The sequence below is a fragment of the Sinocyclocheilus rhinocerous genome, unplaced genomic scaffold (assembly GCF_001515625.1).
Source record: "Sinocyclocheilus rhinocerous isolate Xijiao unplaced genomic scaffold, SAMN03320098_v1.1 scaffold1266, whole genome shotgun sequence".
Lineage (NCBI taxonomy): Eukaryota > Metazoa > Chordata > Actinopteri > Cypriniformes > Cyprinidae > Sinocyclocheilus > Sinocyclocheilus rhinocerous.
Window position 1 is genome coordinate 34,634 of NW_015660496.1, and position 25,574 is coordinate 60,207.

At 38.5% G+C, this 25,574-nt stretch overlaps 1 protein-coding gene across 1 annotated transcript; it reads left to right on the forward strand.

Annotated features, from left to right (window-relative positions):
- Positions 1–7,793: 7,793 nt before the first annotated feature.
- On the forward strand, positions 7,794–22,563 carry LOC107725041 (V-set and transmembrane domain-containing protein 2B-like). Its single transcript, XM_016534186.1, has 5 exons — positions 7,794–8,670; positions 9,055–9,242; positions 9,960–9,989; positions 10,898–11,300; positions 21,637–22,563. The coding sequence occupies exons 1-5, from the start codon at positions 8,598–8,600 to the stop codon at positions 21,723–21,725; spliced, it is 783 nt and encodes a 260-aa protein (XP_016389672.1). The 5' UTR covers positions 7,794–8,597; the 3' UTR covers positions 21,726–22,563.
- The last annotated feature ends 3,011 nt before the right edge of the window (positions 22,564–25,574 follow it).

Genomic DNA, 25,574 nt, shown 5'->3' on the forward strand with positions numbered 1-25,574 from the left:
TCTAAACCTATCATCCAATGCCTGGTTGGTCTGATGATGACTGAAATGAAAACAAAAGTCATCTCCATATGCCATATGCAGAAGCTCCTCAAATTGGTCTGTTCTCTCTAGCCTTTCTCCAGATGGACACAGTAGGGAGGACAGGGAGAGGATAGTGGTGACAGTATGCTTCTGGGTTGAGACTGCAGTGGGACTCTTCCAAATTCAGCAACAGGTAACCACTAATTAGTGGTTGTAAATGTGTCCCTATGCGCTTACCCCAGATGTTCCTTTTGTTTGTCACATGATAATATGAACAAGACAATGAACAAAATAAAGGTCAGATTGCAAGAATTTAGGAATATGGGACTACTAAAGATAGGAATCTTTAAAAAATGTAATTATCCCAGTCTTCTTAACAGTTCTGGTTCCCTAACATTACAATTATAGTTTTTCAGTATTTTTAGCAATATAATTAGTGATAAGATGGTTTTAATAGGCAAATTCGATCCTAGAGAGCCGCTGTCCTGCAGAGTTTAGTTCCAACCCTAATCAAACACATCTGAACAAGCTAATCAAAGTCTTCAAGATTACTAAGGCTATAAGCAGGTGAGGGTTTTGCAGGACAGCGGCTCTCTAGGACTGAACTTGCCTACCCCTGATAGACAGACAGACAGACAGACAGACAGACAGACAGACAGACAGATAGATAGATAGATAGATAGATAGATAGATAGATTTGTACATTAATACATTTTGATGTTTATGTCACACAGCCAGCTCTATATGTATGGCTTTCTGACATAGTAAACTTGCTCAGTAGCCCACCTGGTACAGCTAGTTTCTGTGTTCAGTGGTGATGCGCATTTTTGTAATGATCTCTCATCCATTTATCGTTTACTTTTGTCTACCGTCAGATAATCTGAGATGTTGTTGTCATAACGTGCTGCTATGGGTTGTGTCTTGCTTCAGATTTGACTAATAAGACTGGCATTCTAACACGCAAGCTTCATGCTTTCTAACCACATGTTGAAATTATTGTGCTATTGTACATATAACATACAAGAAGTGTGTATCAGCAGTCCCATATTCAGAATTGTGACCACACAGTCTGTATACAATGTCTACCATTGTAACATGTTTACATCTACCAAAGTTTTTATATAGTGTGTATAGAGAGAGAGTATCTTATAATTATATTACATTACATTACATTACATTACATTACATTACATTATATTATATTATATTATATTATATTACTCTCTGCACAACTCTGTATACATTGGATTGATTTTAATAACTTTAATGAAGCCTATTTGAATTGTGCATCAAACACTATAGAAATATAGCGGAACTCTGTATTTGCAGATACTCAATATTCAATTACTCGGATCGGGGCACAAAAAACCTGATCGGGACATCCATAATAATAATATGTTACCAGCATTCATTCATACATTCATTCATTCATTCATTCTCGACACTAATTGTTACTCTTTAAAGTACTCTGGCAAATAGGAGGGAACAATTGTTTGGTGAGATGCACAGAGAGCAATGTGAGCAATATTATAATGAACGAAAAGAAAGAATGTCAGGGAAAGGGACGATGAGGGAAAAGAGAGAGAGAGATATTGAATGACGCTGATACAAGGCCTTGAAGAGGGACCCGCTGTTTTAGTTTCACCATGCTGAGAACAAATGGTAGTAATCTGAGCCTCTCCAGTGCAAATAAATACATGATTTGTCCTTTCTCTAAAGAGAGAGAGAGAGAGGAAAACGAAAGAGCACAAGAGACAGCACGGAACGACTAAACAAATGGCAAAGGATGGTTTCCCTAATAATTTAAAAGAGCCTCTGTCAACAGGACACCTTGTGCTTGACACATATGTCCTACTGAAGCACTTCTGAGGCATCCCTTCATTAATAAGCAGCTTTCACATTCTGCGTCTGAGAGAGTCATCATGTCATCTCACAGCATGCAGCCCCCTTTTAAGTGTCCATAAAGCACTTAAAGACGCTCCCATGATTCTGTACAAAGCAACAAGCTACATTCAAACTCCGCTGCTTGCGTGAATTTATAATGGCATAGGTGAAAATGAATCTAGTGTATTTTGACATTAAGACAGAGAGAGGGTGGGCATAGTGTTCATAATGTGTCCTAGAATCCACCTTGGCATGCACACGCTTCAAAGCTTCAAAGCTCTGCACACCCGGTCTCCTCACTGAGTGAGCAGTCTTATCTATTTATTTATTAATTAATAACCCTCTTTCTCACCTCTCTTCATCTTAATGTCAGAGTGATTTTTCCTCCTCGGTGCCTGTTATTTTGGATGATTAGGGCGTTTGCAGCAGGGTGCTAAGGCTCTCTTACTCCGAGCTTAAACATGCTAATTTAAAGCTGCGGTCTGGGTCTCTGTATAGCCTGCTGAGGCAGAGATCCATACATTCTGACCTAAGCTCAGCTTCTGTTCATCTATTTATTAAGGATTCAGAGAGACTGTCTCATTTGAATAAAATAGGGGATACACTTTTAAAAAATAAAGTGTATTAATTGGCATCTATGGTTCCATGAAAACTTTGCATTGCACAAAACATTCTTCCAACATAGTGGAAAAAGGTTATTTTGATTTTTAAAATGTTCTTTACACTAAGAAAAAAAACGGTTATTTTTAAGAAATCCTGCAATAGTTGTCCTATGGCATTGCTGCAAAATTTTCTCACCTTGTCATTACAAATCTATATGACTTACAATGAAAATCAATAGGGGTCCACCACTTACTTTCTGTTCCACAGAAAAAAGGTGGTCAAGCAGGTTTGGAATTACATGAGGGTGAGTGAATGATGACATAATTTACATTTTTGGGTGAACTATCCCTTTAAGATGCCTTTTCCCTGCTGCTTTCTCGCTGTTATTCTCTCTCGCTTTCTGTCTTTCTCTCTCAGCGAATTCTGTGCTGGCGAGTGAGAGGGTTACATTACCACAGTGACCTCTGTTTCCTGAATGTTTATTGCAGATTCAGATATTCCTGATGGATGAAACATGAGTGTGGATGAGTCCTAATTGCAGGTACACATGAGATCACTGCAGTTATACAAAATGTTCTGTACAATACTGAACTAAATCTAAAACTGACATACACTTGTGAATCTGGCATTATGAGAATTACAAAAACCCAATCATGCACAGTTTTCCTGTTCAGCTTCCTATGATATCAAACAGTTGTTTGGAGAATGATCCAAACAAAATAAATTTGCCTATGTCAAAGTAGGAAAGGGATGGTATCGTACTCAACCTTGTTCAATTTAGCATAACAAACAGAGTGAAGAGCCATTCTCAAGACAGAACATGAAACCATCTGGCTGCAACGTGTGACACATCAAAATTAGTAGCTCTCTTTTTTTTCTCATCTCATCTCATCCAGGGGACCAGCACATAATATGAAGACATATACACAAGCAGATAAATTGAGTCTTTTTTTTCCACCTGCCTCTGCCTATAAATCTACTACAGTGAAATTTGCAAAAGCAAGACTCTGAAGACTTTGAATTGTGCTGTCCTCTGGGGTAAATAAATTGCATTTTGTAAGGTTGACTACTGTTCAAAAGTTTGGGGTCAGTATTTATTTTTTATTTTTTTCAAGAAATCAATACTTTTATTCAGCAAGGATGCATTAAATAGATCAAATGTAACAGTAAAAACTTTTATAATGTCACAAAAGATTCCTATTTAAAATAAATGCTGTTCTTTGAAACTTTCATAAAAGAATCATAAAAAAATATATTGCTGTTTTAATAATACGGAAATGTTTCTTCAGCGCCCAATCAGCATATTAGAATGATTTCTGAAGAATCATGCATGTGACACTGAAGACTGGAGAAATGGCTGCTGAAAATTCAGCTTTGCCATCACAGGAATACATTACATTTTGAGCTATATTAAAATAGAAAGCATTTATTATTTATACCATATAGTTTATATTAATTATAATATTTCACAATATTACTGTACTGTACATTTTTAATCAAACAAATGCAGCACTGGTAAGCATACAATAATTCTTTCAAATACAATACAAAAAAAATCTTACCAACCCCAAATGTTTGTGTGGTAAAAAGGCAAAGATTTGTACGTTTATGTCAGGGAAGAGTATCAGAGTAAAACTTCTGCACTTAAGTCTTCAAAGATGGAGCCGTAGGTGTTTCTCCATTACAAATGAAATTACATTTTGATCTATTAACATAAACCTTTTTATTGTGAGCAGATTTGTGAATAGATCAATAAGGCTTTCAGAGTCTATTCTACATTTTCTGATTATAACAGTGAGGGCGAAGGACTGGATGTTCAGAAACCATCAGAGTTGAACACATTAAGTCAGTCTTTCTTATTTAAGTGTAGCGGCACATTTATCAAGGCACAAGTGTTGGAAGCAAGAGTATAATTTGTAGAATTAAATTAGATACAGAATGTACTGTAACTGTAGAAATGTGGTTTTCTTAAAGCGTCCATCTGCCATTGTATGTTACCAATGTAAATTTCTGTTTAGTGTCATACAAACTATAACACAAAACTATTTGAACTTGGAACACCCTACCATTTCTGAACTAAGCTGCAGGTCACTCAAGGAAAGCAGACTGGGGAAAAGGAAAAGGAAAAACCTGAATATTGTAGCCTTCAGTGGTGGAAAAATAGCATGATGGAGAAAGTTTGAATGCCATCAGCTGTGTTGCTTTACATTATATTGCAGGCTACATCTACCGTGCCACATGCATTAATATCACATTGCTTGCTCATGAATTAGACATAATTGCTGTCACCCTGGCATAACTAGCTTTCTTACTCTCGAGACTGGCCAGCAGCAGACAGCCTCCCAGAGATCATAAATATCTCATTGTGCTTTCTGCTAAATGCTGTGCAACGGCACAAGAGAAGTGAGATTTTAGATGGCATCAGCCAGCTGACAAGGGAACCTGAGGAGACCTTGGTCCATGCACCATTAGAATGTCACAACTCTCCATGAATAAAAGACAAGAAAATAGGATTCTGACTGTTTATGTGCTTTTCTGTTTCTCTTACTAAAGGTGATACAGTTGTCCAACTCTGAATACCATCTCTCAGTTAAGTCAAGTTTACAGTACTTTCACACAACATCTCCGTGAAGTATTTTTTTCACAATTCAAACCACAGGGCCATGGTTTATCTTTAACTGCTTTCTGAATGTGACAGTTTATCTTTGGGATTATGGAATTGCCTAGAAATTAATGCCTGCAGATAATGCATGCCATTATACAGTTCAGTCATTTACTTGTATTTTAATTCGACAGTGGTGTATAATGGTTATTATCTATTATTAAAGCTGGCATTAGATGTACACTGCTGTCACACTATCAAGAAGGGCTTCTGTACGGTTTTAAGGAGTGATGGGTGCAGATGGTTCAGGCCCATTAAGCATTTCTTATTATCAATTTTTAAAACAGTGCTGCTTTGTATTTTTTCTCAAAACAGTTATACTTTTTTTTCAGAATTTATTGCAAAAAAGTTCAATATATATAAAGTTCAAAAGAATGGCATTTATTTGAGATAGAAATCATGAAAATATAAAGTATTTACTGTCACGTTTTATCAATGCATATCATATCATTTTATCAATGCATTTCAATATATGATCTTTTTAACTGAACTGTACAGTTTGTACAGTATAAAAATCATTACTTTACATATATGGAAAGTCCCCATAAAACATGAAAACTCAGTGTGTTTGTGTGTGTGTGTGTGTGTGTGTGTGTGTGTGTATATGTGCACCTGGTATTCATCACGTTATGGGGACCAAATGTCCCCACTGCACTCATCATTAGTGACAGACTCTGATGGGATTCATCTACGGTTAGTGCCAATTGTGGCATTTACTGAGTCATCATGATCTAGGTTATAATGAATGATCATGCCTCTCTGCATTATTTATGAACAATTATTCACACTTACTTAACTTTATTTATTTACACCTATATAAAGTGTGTGTATGCTTGTGTTATTATATATATATATATTGTGTGTGTGTGTACACACCTTTACATCCATAAGAGAAATGTTCAAATATATGCACTCTGAGCTCATCATGAGTGTTTGTTTGTTGACATACATACCAAGAAGGAGTGTATTCAGCGAAAGCATTATGCTGTGTAAAGGTTTGGATTGTGAATCGAAAGGTAAACACTGGCACTAGTCTTGTTGTCAAGGACAAGCAGCTGACCATCTTAACAAAAATACAAAAATGAGGAGCGCGATATTATGGAATGTGCAGCAAAGGGAAAACAAAAACATCAGTCGTGCTGCCAGGGTTAACAATGGATATCTGACTCTCTTATAAAATATATTGGGAAATGTTGTCGAAGCACTTGACTGATGAGTATCTTCCTACAGGACAGCTTACTGTTCAATCCCTTTCTGTCTGATACTCAGCCTCTTACATTCTCTCGATTTCTCCCACTCAATCTCGTATACTTTCTCATCTTGTTTTTCAACCACATTGAGCGCACTTACATTCTCTTTCTCACCATCTCTTGAGCACCAATACATCAATAATGGGCAAAAGCCTAATTTTAAGAGCCCTCACCCCATTTCTCCCTTTAACTCGCTCTCTCTCTCTGTGTGTCTCTCTCTCAGATTCTCTCTTCCTTTTCTGTGTTGGTGAAGTGCTAATGGGAGTGTAGGGTTGAACAAGTGCTACATTATTGGCAGGCAGGCAGCTGGGACGGAGGGCTGTTTTAGGATTCAGCCAGAGAAGCACTCTGCTGCACAAGCCTGGGACTCCAGGGACAATGCTGGATTAGTGGTCAGATATGGTGTCACATCGTTGAATTCCATGTGAATGAATATGTTTGTATTTGACTTGTAGCACACATGTCTTACAGCGTTAGAATATGGATCTACAAAGATCTTGCTAATGTCTTAATAGCCTTTATATACAAGTCATACTACTAATAATAGTTATAATTATTATTACTAATATTGTTATTATTATTAAGTATATCAATATATTGCCTGATATTTGGCCATGTTTTATTTATCTTTTATAGCTTCTCAGCTATTTTGTGTTTGTCTGATTTTCCATGATTAAACTGTATTTATTTATACATTATATCGGCAACTGACCACTTTGCTCTCTAGATCCAAACCGAGACCAACAGACACCTGCAGTATCCCCGCTTATGCAGAATCTCGCTAAGCACTGAACACTAATAATAACCACTATAATTTTGTTCATATTTATAGAATAAGACCTGAAAAGGATGAAGACTGAACCCCTTCTTCCTGGAATCCTGTGAAGTACAGGCTAAAGGAGGTGTGCAGAAATTTATTTTGACTGCCTGCCAGCCCTATAATGAATCCATCTTTTTATTGTAACTGTGTTTTGGAACATACTGTAGTAGTGGCTTCTGCTTTAATATGGCCATTAGCTGGTGCTAGCAAGTCGTTGGATGGTTGACCATGTCTCCAAAATCAGTTTGACCAAAATGATAGCTTGTGTGTTCCTGATCCAAGATGGTCTACCACAATGCTCCAACTAATGACCATCTTAGACTAGCTAGAAACCAGCATGTTCCAAAATGGTTACCAGCTTAATCTGTATTTTCCATCTGGGAGGAGAAGAAAGACAGATTACCTCGATGGTATTATTACCAGAGGCAAATCATGGGACAGAAAGAGATTAAGAGTGACCGCCTAATCTGAGGTATCAGACTTTCATATGAAAACGAAATACTTCTGGTCATGACGCGACGCCTGCTACTTTAATGGTCGCTTGTTGCTCTCGCAGAGTAAACCGCATCAGTCGCCGAAGCGCCTTTTATTTTCAGTGATTTGCTTTGTACGTCCGCTGGTACGATTTTCCTCTTATTGGTCGAGCCGTATGCTGATTTGAGAGACAGAGACGGTTAGTTTGCTCCCAAACCCCGTCAGTCTGTCAGTGGTCTGGAAATGCCAAAGCGCCTCCTCGCTGCTCACGCGCTCACACACAAAGCAGAGGGTTCCGGTGGCGCGAGCTGGAACGATCCACTGATGCCGCTTCTTCGTTTAGGTGCTTAACTGCTCCTTAAAAACGTCGAGGGAATCTCTTGTCCTCCGACGTTGGTTTTTTTAGTTTTTTGTTTTTTTTTGGTTTGCGGGTTTAGACACAGGATTGTTTTGTGATGGGTGGTGGAAACGAATCACGGATTTTTTCTCTTTTTATGGAGACCAAAGTGAGCAGATTTCCTACTGTTGAAAGCAAGTTTTATCTTGATAAGAAGCAAATTGTGGAACAGAGGATTCTTTAGGGGCAACGGATACTTACTCAAGAGAATAACACTTTTCACACACAGTTTTCCCAACAGAAAGGGGGTTTTCTGGTCCGCAACATTGGATTTTACATTCTGTTTAACTGACGCAGCATCGTTTTGGAGTATCTTATTTGGAGATTCCAGTCATTTTATTCTACATTTCGGGGAAGAAACTATATCTTAAAAAGAAGAAACCCGGACGAGACGAAGTTATGCAGATGCCAGTGAAATAAACCCTGTTTCTCCAGGTCAAATGACCGCTTCCACTCGTTCTCCAATCTGACCATCTTATTTATGACATGGAAAAACGGGCACTCCACAGCATCCTTTATTATTTCATTCTGAATGCGCCCCTGCTATTCTGTGTAAATGGTGAGTAAACTTGAACAGATTTTCGTCTCTCCCATGTTGCGCATTTACTCAGTACGAGCAGTCTGTTGCGATTCTGTTAGTTTTCCTCTTTTTACTGTGCGTCTTTTTAAATGTGAAATTACTGCATTGTTCTTGTTTAAGTTTCATTGTTTTGTTTTTCATGCCATATGGATGCATATTAAACCTGTTATTAAATACTCTGAATACTGAACATACTCCCATGTGAACCGTAATATTACAGGCTACTAAAGCCAAATGCAGTTCATAACAAAGCTTTTAAAACACAAAATATAAATGTGTCATCTTGAATATATGCCTTAGTGAATCTATTTGAGGGGTTTCATTTAACCGCACGATCTGCTGTTGATGTGTTTTCTTCATAAGCCACATTTACTGAAGTGCCCAAAGATGTGAGTGTCGGTGAGGGCGAGGACATAGAGATGCCGTGCGCTTTTCGAGCTGTCGGAGTCTCGCCGTTCTCTCTGGAGATTCAGTGGTGGTACATCAAGGAAGCGGCCCCTAAAGAGCTCGCTCACGAACTGCAAATTAGCGCTCCGGCCAACAGAGCTAAGGTAAAGGGGCTTTCGTTGTTCTCAAAGCCGCTTGAACACATACTATTTCCGTTCAAGTTCTTATTGGAGTCGCACCAGGAGTGCTGTTTGACGGCCGCAGTGGGATGTGGCAGGCTTCACGTGTCCAGATACGTCCAGTTGGATCCCCTGTGATGAGCGATCTCAATTAAACGCACCGAGGCGATTAATTATTAATTTATGTCGTTGAATCAAGTTGGGTTGTGTGTCTGTGGGTGGGCATTCAGAAGAAGAATAGGAGTGTGATGTCATGCTTAATTATACAAAATAAATAAATAATAAGTAAATAAATGTCACAAGGTGTTTACCAAACACTGGGATGGTTCCTTATAGAGACAATATCATAACTGTCAATTTCTGACTGACAAACCAAACCAAAATTAAGTCTGCCTTTGCATCTCAGCTTTTGTCAATGGACCTGAAGGTCTCCTATATTGAAAGTGACATATGAAACACTAGATGTCTGTTGAACCAGTAATATGAATCCTGCCATAGCCATATGAAAGATACCGCAAAACAGCATCAGAGGGAACTGTCGCTGTCCATGGTGCTACTCCAAACGAATGGCCCTCTCGTTTATTATTAATTGTAAGGTCTTTCAAGCGTCAATAAAAGTTGCACAGTAATATTGTGACATGAGTAGCCTAATTAAACTACTCATGCTGGCTACTCATGTTGTTTTGATGTGATCTTTTACAGGTTGCCCACCGGGACGCCACGAAAATAAGCGTGAGTGCCAATACGTATTACACTAACCGTATTTTTTATCATAACTTTTTGCAATATTTAGTAGAATCAGAATCTGCTTGAAGAAAGAAACGAAAATATGAATGAATATAAATAATTAATTATTAATGATAAAACGCTATTGTGACATTTCTTCCCCTATACTGCTAATTGGGTGCACACAGATCTGTTGATATTTCAGCTGCCATTTTTGTAATAATTAATAATGATTGACGTCTTTCACTGGATTTGCTTTGGAAACATGAGGAGGAAACGTGCTTTCGTTTTTATAAAGGTCAAATAAATAAATAAATAAACAGATAGATAGATGGATAGATAGATAGATATAAAAAACTAAAACTATTTAATAAAAAACAACTCGTTCTATAGGTAATTGGGACTCATTCTTGTGAAGTTGGATTCTCTCAAATCTTACTGCGCACGACTATTACTTTTGATAGACTATAGTCTGCGTGTGAGATGTGAATTAATTTTCTGTAATGAATAAAGTGATAAATAATGACAGTCAGCTACTTATGTTTCGCAAATGGAGCGTTCGAAACTGTTCCTAACGCAAAGTTCTAGAGCGTACTGTTGCTATGGTTACCTCCACAGCGAACGCAAGTTCGAAAAGATCTATTTGGCTACAGATGAAAATATAGTACTAATTTGTTTACTAAAAGTAGCAACTTACTCATTATAGGCTAATATCTGGAATGTAGCCTGTAAATGTACTTTTGTAAGACTTCCCAACAATGTGAGCGCTAACCAGCCCCACCCCCCATAATTCGGACATGTTTTGTTTAGTGGTAAATAATACGGGAAAAAAATGGCTAATGAGACTGGGCTGCCAAAACTATGATGTCAACAAAACCTGTTGTGACGTGTTATTTATATCTCTTGGTGAACAGACGGTGAGGGTCCAGGGCAACGCTATTTCCCACAAGCTCAGCCTATCGGGTGTGCGGAAGGAGGACGAGGGAGTGTATGAGTGTCGGGTTTTGGACTTGTACTCTGATGAGACTCAGGAATACAAGGTGCAGGCCACTCTGCGCGTGACGCCGCGCGAGGGAATGCTGGCTGAGGAGGCCGTGTCTCACATCCAGAACCGATGGCCACTGAGGAACAGCAACACAGCGACGGGTGGACGGGCCACTTCTGAGCCGGGCCAGGGTCAGGGAAAACCCCGCATGCCTCCGCCGGTTGGAATAGGGCCCGCTCCGCCTTCAACGACTACGACGGGCTCTGCAGACAAGTCGTCAGCTTCGCCTCGGCCGGGCAATTCATCTATCCTGAGACAACAGCACGGATCCGGTGAGTCACAGTGCAACAGCGACACCGAGCGGTCTAGAGATGGAAAATAATCAAGCCAGGACCTAGCACTATAGAATGTGGTGTGCACTATAGAATGTAGCTCACAATGCAGAAAATTGATGTTTATTAAATTACTGATATGTACAGTCTAGGCATTTAATTCTAATATTATCCCCATGATACAAGTGAATAGATTTTGCTTTTGACATACCGTCTGTGTTTCCAAAATGTATGTGTGTGTAATGGGAGTAACGTTAGGCTATTAATTTTTGTTGCTCTGCCGCTAAACCTCACCCAAGTTTAATTTCACTAATCCATTTACTGGTGTGTTTATTAGGCTGTTTTTTTTGCATATGAACCATAGGCTGGCCTCCACAATGTAGGCAACATTTTTTTTTTTTTTTTTTTTTGTGAGCTAATTATGTTTTATTTCTTTATCCATAAGCCTAACCCTCCTGGAACGCTGCATTTATAGATTTTCATTAAGACATTATTTAGTATGTTTATTAAGCTGTTTTCCTCATGGGGACAGTTGGCTGCACCCCTGAGGATTGGTGATTTCAGGTTTTGCTATCACAGTGAGGACATTTGGTCGCCACAATGAAGGCTGTTGTTGTGACCCATACACACTATCGGTGAAGCACATCTCAGAATAATCACATTTGCTGCAAGGTTTAATTTGTCGCCGTGCCATATCAAACCTCTGTCTGCTCAGTAGGCAGTTGAAAATTGTGTGTGTGTGTGTGTGTGTTTTATGTGTGTGATGCTTTATCTATCGTGTACTCTATTCTCTGTGAGTGAAAATGCAAGAGATAAAAGCTGCTGGCGACACCATGTCTGTCTTAAGCAGGAAGTGCCGTTGCGATCTGTCCAGCCTCAGCGCATCAGTCTCAACCCTTTTTTGTCTCTTTATGACCACGGTGCAGTGTGACAGAGAGGTTATCAAGATATCACCTTGTCTCTTTAACTCTTGCTTTGAGGTCAGGGCCTCTATTTATTGGGGGCTTCATTGGGGATTTAGAGGGTTGGGTGTGTTCTGACTCTCGCTTCTGTCACCGAAGGAGTGATTCCTGCAGACAACGGAGGGCGATTACATGAAGTCTCTAGCTGAGCCAGAGGAGTTTGTTTGTGGCAGGGATGCATTACCCTGCAGTGACTTCTAAACACTGTGGACTATAGACTGATACAGTGATGTTTACAGTTATAGTGGACTATAACTGCTCAGTGAAGTCTCATGAGAGACCCCTGTCAACAGTTGTCTTCTAGGACTTCAGTGGTGAGCAAGAACAGATAGCATCCTGTTCATTCTGTTTTAGAACTGTAACAGTTCACTTTTCATGAGAATATTAAGTTAGATTTTAGATTCTCATAACAAAATATTTATGTTTGACAAGCCTGATCAGGAAAGTAATCCTATTATGTGTAACATTTATTTACATTAAAAAAAAAAGTTTCTAAAGCATTTGTAACAATAGTGCTAAATAGAACCCTTTTTTATAAGGTTCCATAAAGAACCATGTCTTGAAAGTACTATACAGAATTTTTAATGGTGTTATAAGTAACATTTTTAACAATGGATTATTTTCATTAGTAGTGTATTTATATTATTAATGAAAGTATTATTAATATGATTATGATCTTATTTATTAATATTGTTTTTGCATCCCTATATCTGCCTGGTCTTACAATATCTAAGCCTCTATTAGAGTTTAACAGAAAAAACAACAACAGCATTTTATGTCAATTAGGTAATTGTTTGACATATGAAATTGTTGCAAAAATGACAGTGCTCTAACAACATTTATTATCTGAATATTTTAATAAATGACAATTGACAATGAACATGAATAAATACATTAAAAATTACAACACAAAATGGAAGCAGAAAATAGAGAAAGTTCCACTGAAATATTTTCACAATCCTCTATGATGCCTTTAAAGTGATAGTTCATTTTAGAGCACAAAATAAGATATTTTGAAGAATGTAGGTAACCAAACAGTTGACGGTAGCCATTGACTTCCATAGTACGGAAGAAAATGTTATGGAAATCAATGGCTAGCATCAACATTCAACTTTTACTGGCCCCAAACTTGTAGCATATATATTTGATGATATTTGTTTGATACAAATAAAAATAATTCATGCTTTTAAACAGGCTACATCTGTCACGGATTGCCAGGAGAAAACAAGGTAAGTTCCAAGTGCAGTTTATTTGAAAGTAACAACATAACAAAACAGAACAAAAACGTGGCAAAAGGTAATCCAAAACATGACCACAGATAACACAAACTGAGAAGACAATACAATCAAGACGCAAATGACAGACAGAGAAAGCATGATATATATAGCTGGGATAATGAGTAAATGATGAACAGGTGTTACAGATCAGAGCAGGATTAATGAGCAGGGGACTATGGGAAATGGAGTTTAACACAAACAACATAGACCAGAAGAGCGCCCTCAAGTGACCAGTCCAGGGCACCACAACCAAACACTGTGACAACAACAAATTCCATGTGCAAACAGCATAAAAATGTCAAATGTTTATTTTATTAAGTAAATGTAGCTTTTTTAATGCAACGTTTCTTGATAAAGAATCTTAAGCAGCAGGATGCATTTGATCCTATATGAAACTGCGGCACAAGCTGTTTTTGGACCATGACATCCGTGTGTATATATACATCCATGTTTGTGTGTGCATGTGGGAGTGACTGTATGTGTGCCAACATGCTCAGCCAGCCCTATCTTTAGTGCAGCCAGACATGGAGGCAGCCATTTGGCGAGCATGTTGGACATTAAGAGGGCCAGTGCTCTGATCCGCCACGGTATTGCATTCCAGGCTTTATTTCTCTTTCTATGGTTATTCTGCCGCCCCATTCTTTATTGTCCTCTCTTTAGAATAGATTAACTTTTGGCTTGTCATACAAAAGAGGAGAATGTTGTATAATTTGGTCATTTGTCTTTGTTAGGAAATACAAGTCATGGTTTAAAATTGTCAGTGCTAGTTTCTCTCTTATTTGATATTAATTGCTAATATGTGTAAGATTTTAGATTATACATATTACTCTTCTGAATGCGAGGGATTTTTACAGGGTCAGGCAGACTGATTCAGATGAACCAGCAAACCAATGCTAGTCACTCTGTCATGTGTCAGTAAATGCTTGAGCACATTTAACATTGACAGAAAGATCTCAAATTTGTCTTTTTCCTCTTTTAGGAGCGCTGCTTTTGTCATTGAAGTGAGAAGGTTAAAGAGTCATCTGCCACATTTGAAGGATTGCACCTTTCAGTTCTGACCACACTATCAGCTTTTGAGGAGAGAAAGAAAATTCACCCCTCGCTGCTCACGCTCACTCTCTTTCTCTGTCATACACGCATACCTCCTCTTTTGGAAACATGCATCTGTCACTTTTCCACAATGTCATCTCATTGAGTGGCAGAAACAATTAATATTAAAGGAATGCCACCGGGCGGGAGCTGATAAGCTTGGCCTTCTACACGCTGTCAGGTGCATCGAATTGCCTCTTGCTGCTTTCACTTCTTTTATTTGTTATTTTTCCCAGCAGGGCTGGGTGGCATGTCTGTCCTTACTGGAAAGAGCAGATTAAATCATTGCACTGTTGAAAATGGCCCACCAAATGCCCACCAAGCCCAAGAACAAAAAACGCAGGTCTCTGAGGAACAGCTCATGTCTGATTGCCTTCTCATGAGAGCATCAAGCATTAAAATGTGTGTTTTGCAGACGTGCTCTATAATTGAATGTGATTTGTGGTAATGCTTACTGGAATAAGACATTGTCTCAGCATGCTGTTTGTTTAATTAATTCAGAAACTCATTTCATATTAATACCACTGCTTCCTGGTTGTATAATTAAAGCTTTGTGGTTGCCCTTAGGTTAAATTGACATTAAAATACTTTTCATAAAGATTCAGCAGGTTAGAATAATCTAATTACACAACTTAATTTTAAGATTTACCCTTACATATTCCTATTTGCTTCAGAAAGGGGGGCAGGAGAGGGCGAAAGAGGGAGAATTTTAAATAAGTAGTACATCCAATTTATTCACCCTCATGTTGTTTGAAAGCTGTATGACTTACTTTTCTTCTGTGAAAAAAAAAAAAAGTTTTCTTATTTGACTTTTTTTATTTTTTTATTTTTTTGGAGCAAGACTAATTAGTTTGAAAAAGAGGGAAAGAAATACAATGAGAATAGAAGCACAAACTGGCTTATGCAATCTCTACCCACAATGCATCATGCCACCTCTGGTGACCTTGGCGTCCTTGATAAGTTTATATCACTCCAGCCGCACAGCTGTTTTAATCTAGTCTCTGTTTGTGCGGCCGTGTGTTTTCTCAGAACTCAGCGTTCCCTCTTCATCTCAATCTGGTTATTTTGCGTGCATTATAATTATACAGAACGCACGTGTGACATTCCTGATTCAGTTTTACTAACCTTTCAAGCACAATTTTGCCTCCCACACATTTTGCAAACTTAAAACACCTGTTATCAAATTGCGTTCCCCCTTGAGAGCGAACACAGGGGGTTGTGGTGGTGGGCTGATTGCGTGCTTGAAGGGAGAAGCCTAGTGTTTGGTGCTGCTGGACAGCTTTCACACTTAACCGATGAGCCTCATCCAGCTGCAGACCCCCTGCCGCAGACATCTTTTAACTGGATGTGTTTGTGCATTGTCACTGTGTGGGAAGCACTTCAGCACTCTTAGGCGAGTGTTAATTGTTTCATCTCTGCTTGTGTCATGTTGGGACACTGTGCTTAGTTGTGTACCTGCTGACTCCACTAGGGAAATCAAGGGGAACATTGTCTCAAACTAGCTTTTGTTTGGCTACATGACTCACACAGACAGCGAGAGAGAGAGAGAGAGAGAGAGAGAGAGATGAAGGTAAGCCTGAACATAAAGCATTAGAGCATGAATAATAGATATGTGATAGATGGCTAAAATCGGTGTAGAAATAGGTTAAAAAATGGGAGGTGACAGAATAAATGGACAATCCAGAGAAAAATAAGACAGCTTCATGACTCATTGTCAGCTATTTCAGTCAATGCAGTGTGTCCACCGTTTGAACTTAAACTTGATAGAGACACAGTTTGTTCATTTATTCATTTCATTTACATTAAGGACGTCAAATTAAGGTAACAATTAACACCCAAAATGGCAGTATTTCAAATATAGTAGCCAACCTTGTTGGCAAAGAGTGTTTTCACTAACTCTGCCCATAATAACTCAGACAATCCCTTAAGACAAACAGCATGTTACTTCTGTTTACAGGTGTATTGAGAGTGTATTTGCACATAGAGTAAACAAGATGCTATTTGCTGCAGTATCTGCCACTATTTAATACTGTAAGCATCTTACCTTGTTTTACTCTTACACCATGCACTAACCAGGTGTAACGTGACTAGATTTCAATGGAAGCAATTTGGGTAACACTTTATTTTAAGGTGTCCTTGTAACACGTTACATGTACCTACTATTATAATAGCAATAAATTATGCATAATTACATGCAAGTAACCCTAAACCAAACCCTAATCCTAACCCTAACTATTTAGTAAATACATGTAGTTAATTAATATTACTCATTACTTAAATGTATAATTACACTGTAACAAGGACAACTTAAAATAAAGTGTAACCACAATTTGTTATTGCTGGTTGTGCCTTCTTTCAGGCCCTGTTTCCACCTAGTACTAAGATTTGTTTTAGATGAGCCAAACACAAGTGATCAGCCAAGATGCATTACTGTTTCCATCTGGTCTCCTATGACCAGTTTGGATTTCATCGAGACACTCCCCTCTTATTCCATCACACTATATATTGCTTTCATGGGAGCGTTGAGTGCGGCGAATAGTATTGAATGAACGAACCCATGTTACATGACTTGTTTTGGCTCACTTGTTTTGGTTGGCTTTGTCACAAAACGTCCCAGAACACTCGTGTGTTAAGCTGCGGTGAAACTAATGAAATTTCATGGCAAAAAAGCTCCACTGTCTGTTGCCAATAGTGTAGCAATCAGTAAAGCACAGCTCACACAGAAGTCATTTTCAAACCAAGCTGTTTTCTGATTTAACTTGTTGCATAATTTGCATAGTGAAATATTTTGCTCTCACACAAAATGTGTAATTGTGTGGATTCCTATTGAATGACTGGATTTTGGCCACACACACACAAAAAAAAATTGCAGTACAGCAGTAAATGTGACTGCACTTTTAGACAATAAGCAGTGCTTCACTATGATCTGGGACGCATCAGGATGGATGAGCATTTCCACTACAAATGCAATGTGGTCACATGCATTTTTACTACCTCCATATGTGTTTTCAATGATCTGATTTAAAAAGACCCCATTTTAGACCCCATTTCCAACCTCTATTTTAGTGCTGACCACTTGTTATCATATCATGGAAAATGCTGGAGCTACGTCACAGAAATAGAAACCAAGAAACTGTCTGAAAATTTGCTTTTCATTTTAAAAACAAAATCTCTGTTTAAAGTGCATACCTTTTGTTGTTTGTTGCCTTTTCATACTGCATCTGGTTAAATGTAAATAATTTAAATAGCTGCTGCCAAAACATAAATCATATGGTGTAACATTTAAGCAAAAACATATTGTTTGGATGTCTTTTCATAAACGTGAAATGGCAAAAACAGGTTAATTATCAGTATGTATACTGAGCGTGTTGGCTTGGTGTGATCAATAATCCCTCTTTTTCAGTCATTCAGGCTTAAATCTTCTTGTTTGCTGAAGCGCTGCTCCTGTCTGGTGGGAATGAGTGTCACCCTACTTTTCTTTTAAGCTATCTTTTTTATATTTATAGGCTTACTGTATGTGAAGATATCATAATTGCACTGCCAGTTTGATATTATAACTCATTATAAATCCATCAGCATCTTAAGCTCTTGAAACGAAAAATCATTTGCAGGTGTCATTGATTTACTATATCAGCCTCTGCATTCACAGGCATGCTGGGGCAGCCAAACGTATGCCTGTAGCTTATAAAGCACGGTTTCGACAATCCATAGTCAATCGGATTTTGAGGTGTGTAGAGTGTGCTGCTGAAACTCTATTATCCCTCAGAGGGAGAGGAACATGGCCTCAGCTCAACAAATATGATCACACAGTAACCCTCTAATCCTTCATCTTTAGAGTCCATTGCTTCTGATCTCCCAGTGGGCCCTCAAGGGCCATTATAGCGCCACGTTAGAACACCTGCTGAGATCAGAAGGGAGTGAAAACAATTGATAAAAGCAAAAAGTAACGTGACTTATTTTCAAAAATTCCGTAATGCAGCAAGAACACTGCAGTTATAATACTGATATCATTACCAATATAAAATGATTCAGAAGTGGGCTGCACATGGATCAGGACGGTTTCCCATCATTAATATAATCATGTACCCTGCATTGCATCAGGAGAAGCTAATGGAGAATGTCAGGTCATTTGTGCTTGGCCCGAGGGCTGGACGCAAGTGAATATCTCTGTGAGCCAATAGATTTAAGAACAGGGCCAGTTAAGAAAATTCTGCTTCTTACAGTGACTAGTCCACATGAAAATGCAATCTCAAGGTTGTGGCAAGACCTGAGGCAGGATGCTTCATGTAGCATATAGTTAAAGGAGTGAGAAAATGGGCAATGGGAACAAATGACCCAGAAATGAATGTTAGAGACTAAATATTCTGCATGCAGTCAGTCTACTGAGGACGTGCCTAAATTCACATATTACTTAAATATCCTTAAAATGCAATTTAGCAGAACTAAATGATTCAGATAACTTGCCCTTATTGGACCAGCATGGATTATTAAACAAACAACTTGGGTTTTTGCGGGGATACGATTTACATTTCCCATTATAATATGTCCTTCCTGTATGAGAACCATAATCCCTGAAAGGTTATAAAATATTCTTAAAAGTGGCACTGACCCTGATCACTGGGGTGTGTTCATTAAATATGTTATTAAGCGAACAGACGGATTAACGTCCTTTTCTAGAGAGTTAAATGAGGAAGAGGAGGAGATTACTGATGGCATGTGAGTAATGAGCTGGGCACAGAAGCCCTCTGCGTCGATGTTGACTGTAATTATTTCCACAGCAGTCAGGGTCATGACTTTGCCATTTTAGCTGATTTGCACGTCTGTTCGTGTATTCACTTACCCTTGTTTAGTCTAATCTCGTGTGTATCTAGCATGTCCCTTGGTAAGAGATTTTCTTTGCATGTGGAGTGACATTTTGAAGGACGATTTATGGAAGATCCTATGGTTTCATGCCCACAATAGCTTCAGTTTTTAACTCTTGCCCTACCATAGATGTCATTTATTACAAAAAGCTTCTCCGCCATTAACGAGTTATTATTCAAGCAATGCATGTTTTCACTGTTAGATCTGTGTAAAATAGGAGTGGACAGAAGTTGTTTACACTCAAGTAAGCTAACATGATATGACTGCGTAAGGTCTGGAGGTGTTGATGGTAGTGATGGGAGAAACTAAGCTTTTCTAAACGTTGAATCAACTGAACTAATTGCTCTGCAAAATGATTCACTGTTTCGAAGTGCTCAAAGCATCACACTGGTGAAGTCTGCTGGACAGAACGGTGTAAATGCAACAAAAACCCAAAAATCTGTAATGCCATTAAATATGAAGTGTTTGGCTTGTTTTGTTTTATGGAGAGCTTGGTTAATCAGGCCAATTAGAGACTAATAAGTGCAACTCTGCCTTTTTGTTATATATCTGACAGAAAAAAATATATGAAATAGATCCAAGATTCATACAGTAGGTTCAACAAAACCGTTGAAATTTCTAAATGTTTTCAAACGGTTACAATGTAACAAAGCATTGTCTACTGAAATAATGTGACATTTGCAGTTTGATACATGCTCCAAGTCACTGGCTCTAAACGAATTGAAAGGTTTTGAAGCTTCACAAAGCAGTGTTTCAAAAGCACCCATCACCAGCTCATGGACATGGACTCTGATAATTCATGATTTGATAATTGTTCCGATAATTGTTTTCAAAATGCACTTCTTTTTTATGAAAATTATGGCTCTGTTCTTTCTTTTGATATATTCACTGGTTTCATATTCATACAACTAAATATTCTGGAGGTCATGAAATATTTGTGAATGAAAATGCTGGAAACTTAAAAATAACATTCTGGCGGGAAAAGAGCTAAAGCTATGTCCCAGTGATTCAGATAGCAATACTAAAATAATAAAGAGGAGAAGATGAATGTTTCTTTATGTCAAATCAAGAGTAAGCCCTGCTGTAATGTTTGACTTTACAGAAAGAGCATGAAATTGAACCACACCGTTTTCCGACCGCCCTGCACCAACTCAACCAACCATGCATCCTCTTGCCTCTGCAATAATGATGATAGAAGAGAGGAAGCAAAATAAATGTGGCTTCTTAAGACATGTGGATACCCTCCAGGAACCCACTGTAAGACATGCTCCTAAGGGCTGGTGTTATGTCGTGCTAGCTTGCTGTTCCTGTCACGAGGCGGCCTGGCACACCATGCTAATCTGCTCGGGGATGAAGGGAGAGTAAGAGTAAAGGAGCGCTGTGAGAAATGGCCATGGGAAAATCAGAACTGCAGAAAACAGACGGCCGTTTCACACTCTAAAAGTCAGCGGCGCTGCAGCCCCGTTAAGCAATGAATCATTACCAGTGTGTTTATGTCTTGCGTACATGTCTATATTGGAAGGATGTGTGATCTAAATGTATCCTTCTGGCATTTTCTTGTGTTTGTTGTGTGTTCGTGTAAGTGCGTTCTTGACACAATCTGTTTCTATTTTCTGCTGTGCCGCTGTTGGCTAGCACTCAAAAGGCCCGTGGGCTGCTGTTTTGCTGTCAGTCACAGAGAGGAAATGTCATGTAGTTTCCACACGAGGGCATGTAGCTTACATTGTAGCCCCTATAGGGCTCTTCTCTGCATGTGTGCCATTTTTTTCAACATCTCCAGCAGCAGAGCTGACTGTGTTTTGCTCTTGTAAAGTGAGATTGTTAACTTCGATGGAGGAATGAGGTGATAAGAGCAAAACTGCTGAGCAGTCGTTATGAAAGAGCCATTTGAAGGCCTTTAATAATGTGAAATATGGCCCACATGCTGAATCAAATTTGGATGCAATAAATGTCCTCAGACTAAAAGCAATGAAAATGCTCTGTTTTTCAAATGAATGCTAATGTTCTTGGTAAATTAATGTTTGAAAAAAAAAAACTGATGATATTTGTTTTATTTTAGCGTGCACTGTGATCTAACAAGCATTTCTGTATCTCTCTCTCTCTCTCTCTCTCTCTCTCTCTCTCTGCTGTCACTGACATTTGCAGGTTCCGGAACCATGGCAATCACTGAGCCACTCCTTTACATCACTCTGCTGATCTTGCATAAGCTCCTCCCCTTCCTGTTTGCCTACTAAGAGACCACAGCCAAACAACTCGCAATGATTTCACTTTATGTACCAAACGAACAAAGGGGAAATATAACTACGTATATATATATATATATATAAATATATCTACCATTATGGCACATCACAGTGAGGGATGTGATTTGACTTTGAAGAAAATAAAAATATCAGAATAATAAAGAGAAGGCCATTTTGTTTTCTGGGACTTGTGTAGAAGATCTGTCCAGATTTGGATGTAAAATGGATTCTATAAGAAGCATGATGAAAAAAAAAATTTAAAATAAAAAGGAGTCTATGTGAATTAGAGCTTCACAACTGTGTCATACACACAACTGGCATCCATAAACGCTGCATTCAGTTTCCAAATACTAGTGTTTGCCTTGCTAAATGCATGGCTCTCTTAATTTATTATTATTGTTTATTATTTTTATTTTTATTATTATTTCTGTTCTGTTCTGTTTTTTGTTTTTTGTTTTATTTTAGCATTGTTCTTATTGGAGTACCTGATACTGAATCATAAACAACTTGGTCTTTTGAGATTGCGTTGTTGTTTTTTTGTTTGTTTGTCTGTTTGTTTGTTTTGCTTTTTAATCAATCAACCTTTTTTTGCATGAGCTGTACAGCGGTCTCATTTTTTTCATTTCATTAATGTGAAAGAAGGCGCTCTCTCATGTCAGTTCTTTCTACAAGACTGTGTGTAATACTGTGTATTCAGTTCCCTCACATCTGATTCTGAGTGCTCAAGCATTTTGTCTCATAATGTATAAAAATGCAACCTTATATATTTTGATCAAATAAGGCACATGTTACCATAGTTGTTGTTAGTCACCTCTAATAATGTTTATTTTTATTAATGGTGGTCAAGATAAGACATTCATTTATAAAATTTAAAAAGAAAAAAAAAGACATTGGTATGTTGCCAACACAGTTGAAATAAAAGTTGTTTCTTTTAAAAACAAAAAACTAGTTCTTTAGGTTTTTACATCTCAAAGGCACTTTATTTTTTTTTATTCAAGTGCACTAACACCAGGCAGCTGCATGACGGCAGTGTCTCGGCTAAACACTCCAGCGTCCCACGGGTGTCATGAGCTGTAATGTATTCTTCACAATAGGATAGGCCCAATTCCAGCTGAAAAACACATTACTCTCGCTAGCATCTCCAACTGAGCACAGCTGGCGTACAACTCACGGTTCATTTCATTAGTCAAATGCACGTCACCCTGTCAAATAACTCTTAACTCTCTGCTGCGGTCTTCACTGAACCCTGCTCCACTCTCTTCCGCTCTACCTAAACACATCTCCTGATGAATGGCAGAGGCATTGTTCCTTTCTAAAACACTGCATTCTATTGTCTTAATGGAAGCCTGCGAGGCATCACATAACAAACCAGTCTCTCACTGACTCAGACATTCATTGTGTTTATCGCCTGCAAGTAACTGACTTTCACTCACTTTGAATTTAGCATGCACAATGAAAAGTCATCTTCCTTTCAATGGAATAAATAACCATTTATACAAGCATAAATGGATCCGACCAGTAAAAATGAGCATTCAGCGAGTGAGTCTGAAAAACTCTAAAATATTAGCATTTTTCTTTTTTAAAATGAAATGAGCCAGGTGGCTTTTATTCTTCATGGTGAAGGTCTCTCCTCCAATCAAATTAATAAGTGTTTGACATGGCCATTTGTATGTGTTACACAACACCCGACGAGGCCCTGAGTGCTTTCCCCACCACTGTAAATCATCCCTCATTCAAGTAAACTAACACAGCTCTCTCTTATTTCCTGTCCTCATTCCTTCCAAAATCCACTTCTCATGAAAACATCAGAGATGGGCTGCAAGATCCGGTTGTGAATGCTAGACTCGATGCAAGTGCTCTCTCATGTCAGACACAACGACTGACAATAGCAAAGGACATAGTGATTATAATTGCTTTGTCATTGATTGATTTGCAGTTTTTCTATGGCAACATGAATTTTCAATGAAACAATCAAAATTATAAAGCAAACGGTTGCTTGTATATTTAGTTGCTCTTTTATAGCTCAGGAGAACTTTTTCTCAGATATTTCGTCTAATAATTTTTCAGGAAAAATAAAAATAGACAAAAATTAGAGCATATACGTAGAGCTATACACTGAACATTCACAACATTAAAATCACCTGCCTAATATCGTGTAGGCCCCCCTCGTGCTGCCAAAATAGCTTTGATATATTGAGGCATGGATACCACAAGACCTCTGAACATGTCATATCGTGTCTGACACCAATACATTAGTGTTGTGAGATTGGACCTCCATGGATCAGATTTGTCGGTCCAGCACATCCCATAATCAGACTGAGCTCTGGGGAATTTGGAGGCCAAAGCAATGCCTTAAACTCTTGTTCCTGCACAATTTTTGCAGTGTGGCGGGAAGCGTTATTTGTCTGAAAGAGGTCACTGCCATCAGGAAACACTATTGCCATGAAGGGGTGTATGTGGTCTGCAACAATTTTTAGGTAGGTGGTATGTGTCAAAGTAACATCCACATGAATGCCAGGTCCCAAGTTTTCCCAGCAGAACAATGCCAAGAGCATAACACTGTCTCCACTGGCCTGTCTTATTCCCATAGTGCATCCTGCTGCCATGTATTTCCCAGGTAAACAACACACACGCACTCAGCCATTCACCTGATCTAAACATGATTCATCAGAACAGACAACCTTCTTCCACTGTTTCAATCCAGTTTTGACACTCATGTGCCCACTGTAGGTACTTTAAGCAGTAGACTGTCACAGTGCTGCTGCTACTGTGTCGGAGCGAGGAGACGTAGGAGAATACAGAAATACTTGACTTTATTTACACACACGTAGCCAGGACCCTAAAGACATTTAAGACTAGACGCAAGACTCAGGAAAACACAGGGCTAATAAACACGGGAAGAACTGAAACAGGTGGAGTAATTAATCAAAAACCATGAAAACTAATGAGGGAACACCTGAAATCAAGGAACACAATCAACACTAGGGAGAAACTAGGACACATGGTAAACATAGAGCACGTGGGGGAGGAAAACAAACACACAGTCCATGGGCGTGACAAGACGGGATATTATCATGGGCATTCTGACCAGTCTGAAGCTGTGCAGCCCCATGTGCAGTAAATGTCAGTGCACTGTGTGTTCTGACAGCTTTCTGTTATGGCCAGCATTGCGTATTTCAGCAATTTGAGCTGGAGCTCTTCTGGGTGATCGAACCAGGTGGGCTAGCCTTCGCCCTCCATTTACATTAGTAAGCCTTGTGCACCCATGACCCTGACACCGTTTTACTGGTTGTCCTTGCGTGTACCACCTCACAAGACTTGCCGTTTTGGAGATGCTCTGACACACCCTCGTCAAAATGATTCCTTGTCAAAATCACTCAGATCTTTTTCACTTGCCTACAGTACTTTTCCTGTTTTCATCACATGGAATTCAAGAACTGACTGTTCACTTGATGGCTAATATATCCCAAACCCTTGACAGGTGCCACTGTAATGATAAAATCAATGTTATTCAATGTTATTGTGACTGATTAGTGTAAAAGCTCAAGTTATTTTGTTTTGAAAGAATTTGATTTTATACTACAGCATTTTTTAAATTTTCACTCAGAAATTGCTAGTGGATTGCATAAGTAATTACAAAGAGAGACAGAATTTATTTATTTATTTATTTATTTTTTATTATTATTATTATTTTTATTTTATATATTTTTTTTTTCAGTGATTATACAAATCTGAGAACAATTTGTGACAGATCTCCCCTGATATTTGAGGAGTCACATATGAGATTACAAGAGTGGTTATATTCGGATAAAGATCTGCAAAGCAGAACACTTCTTTGCT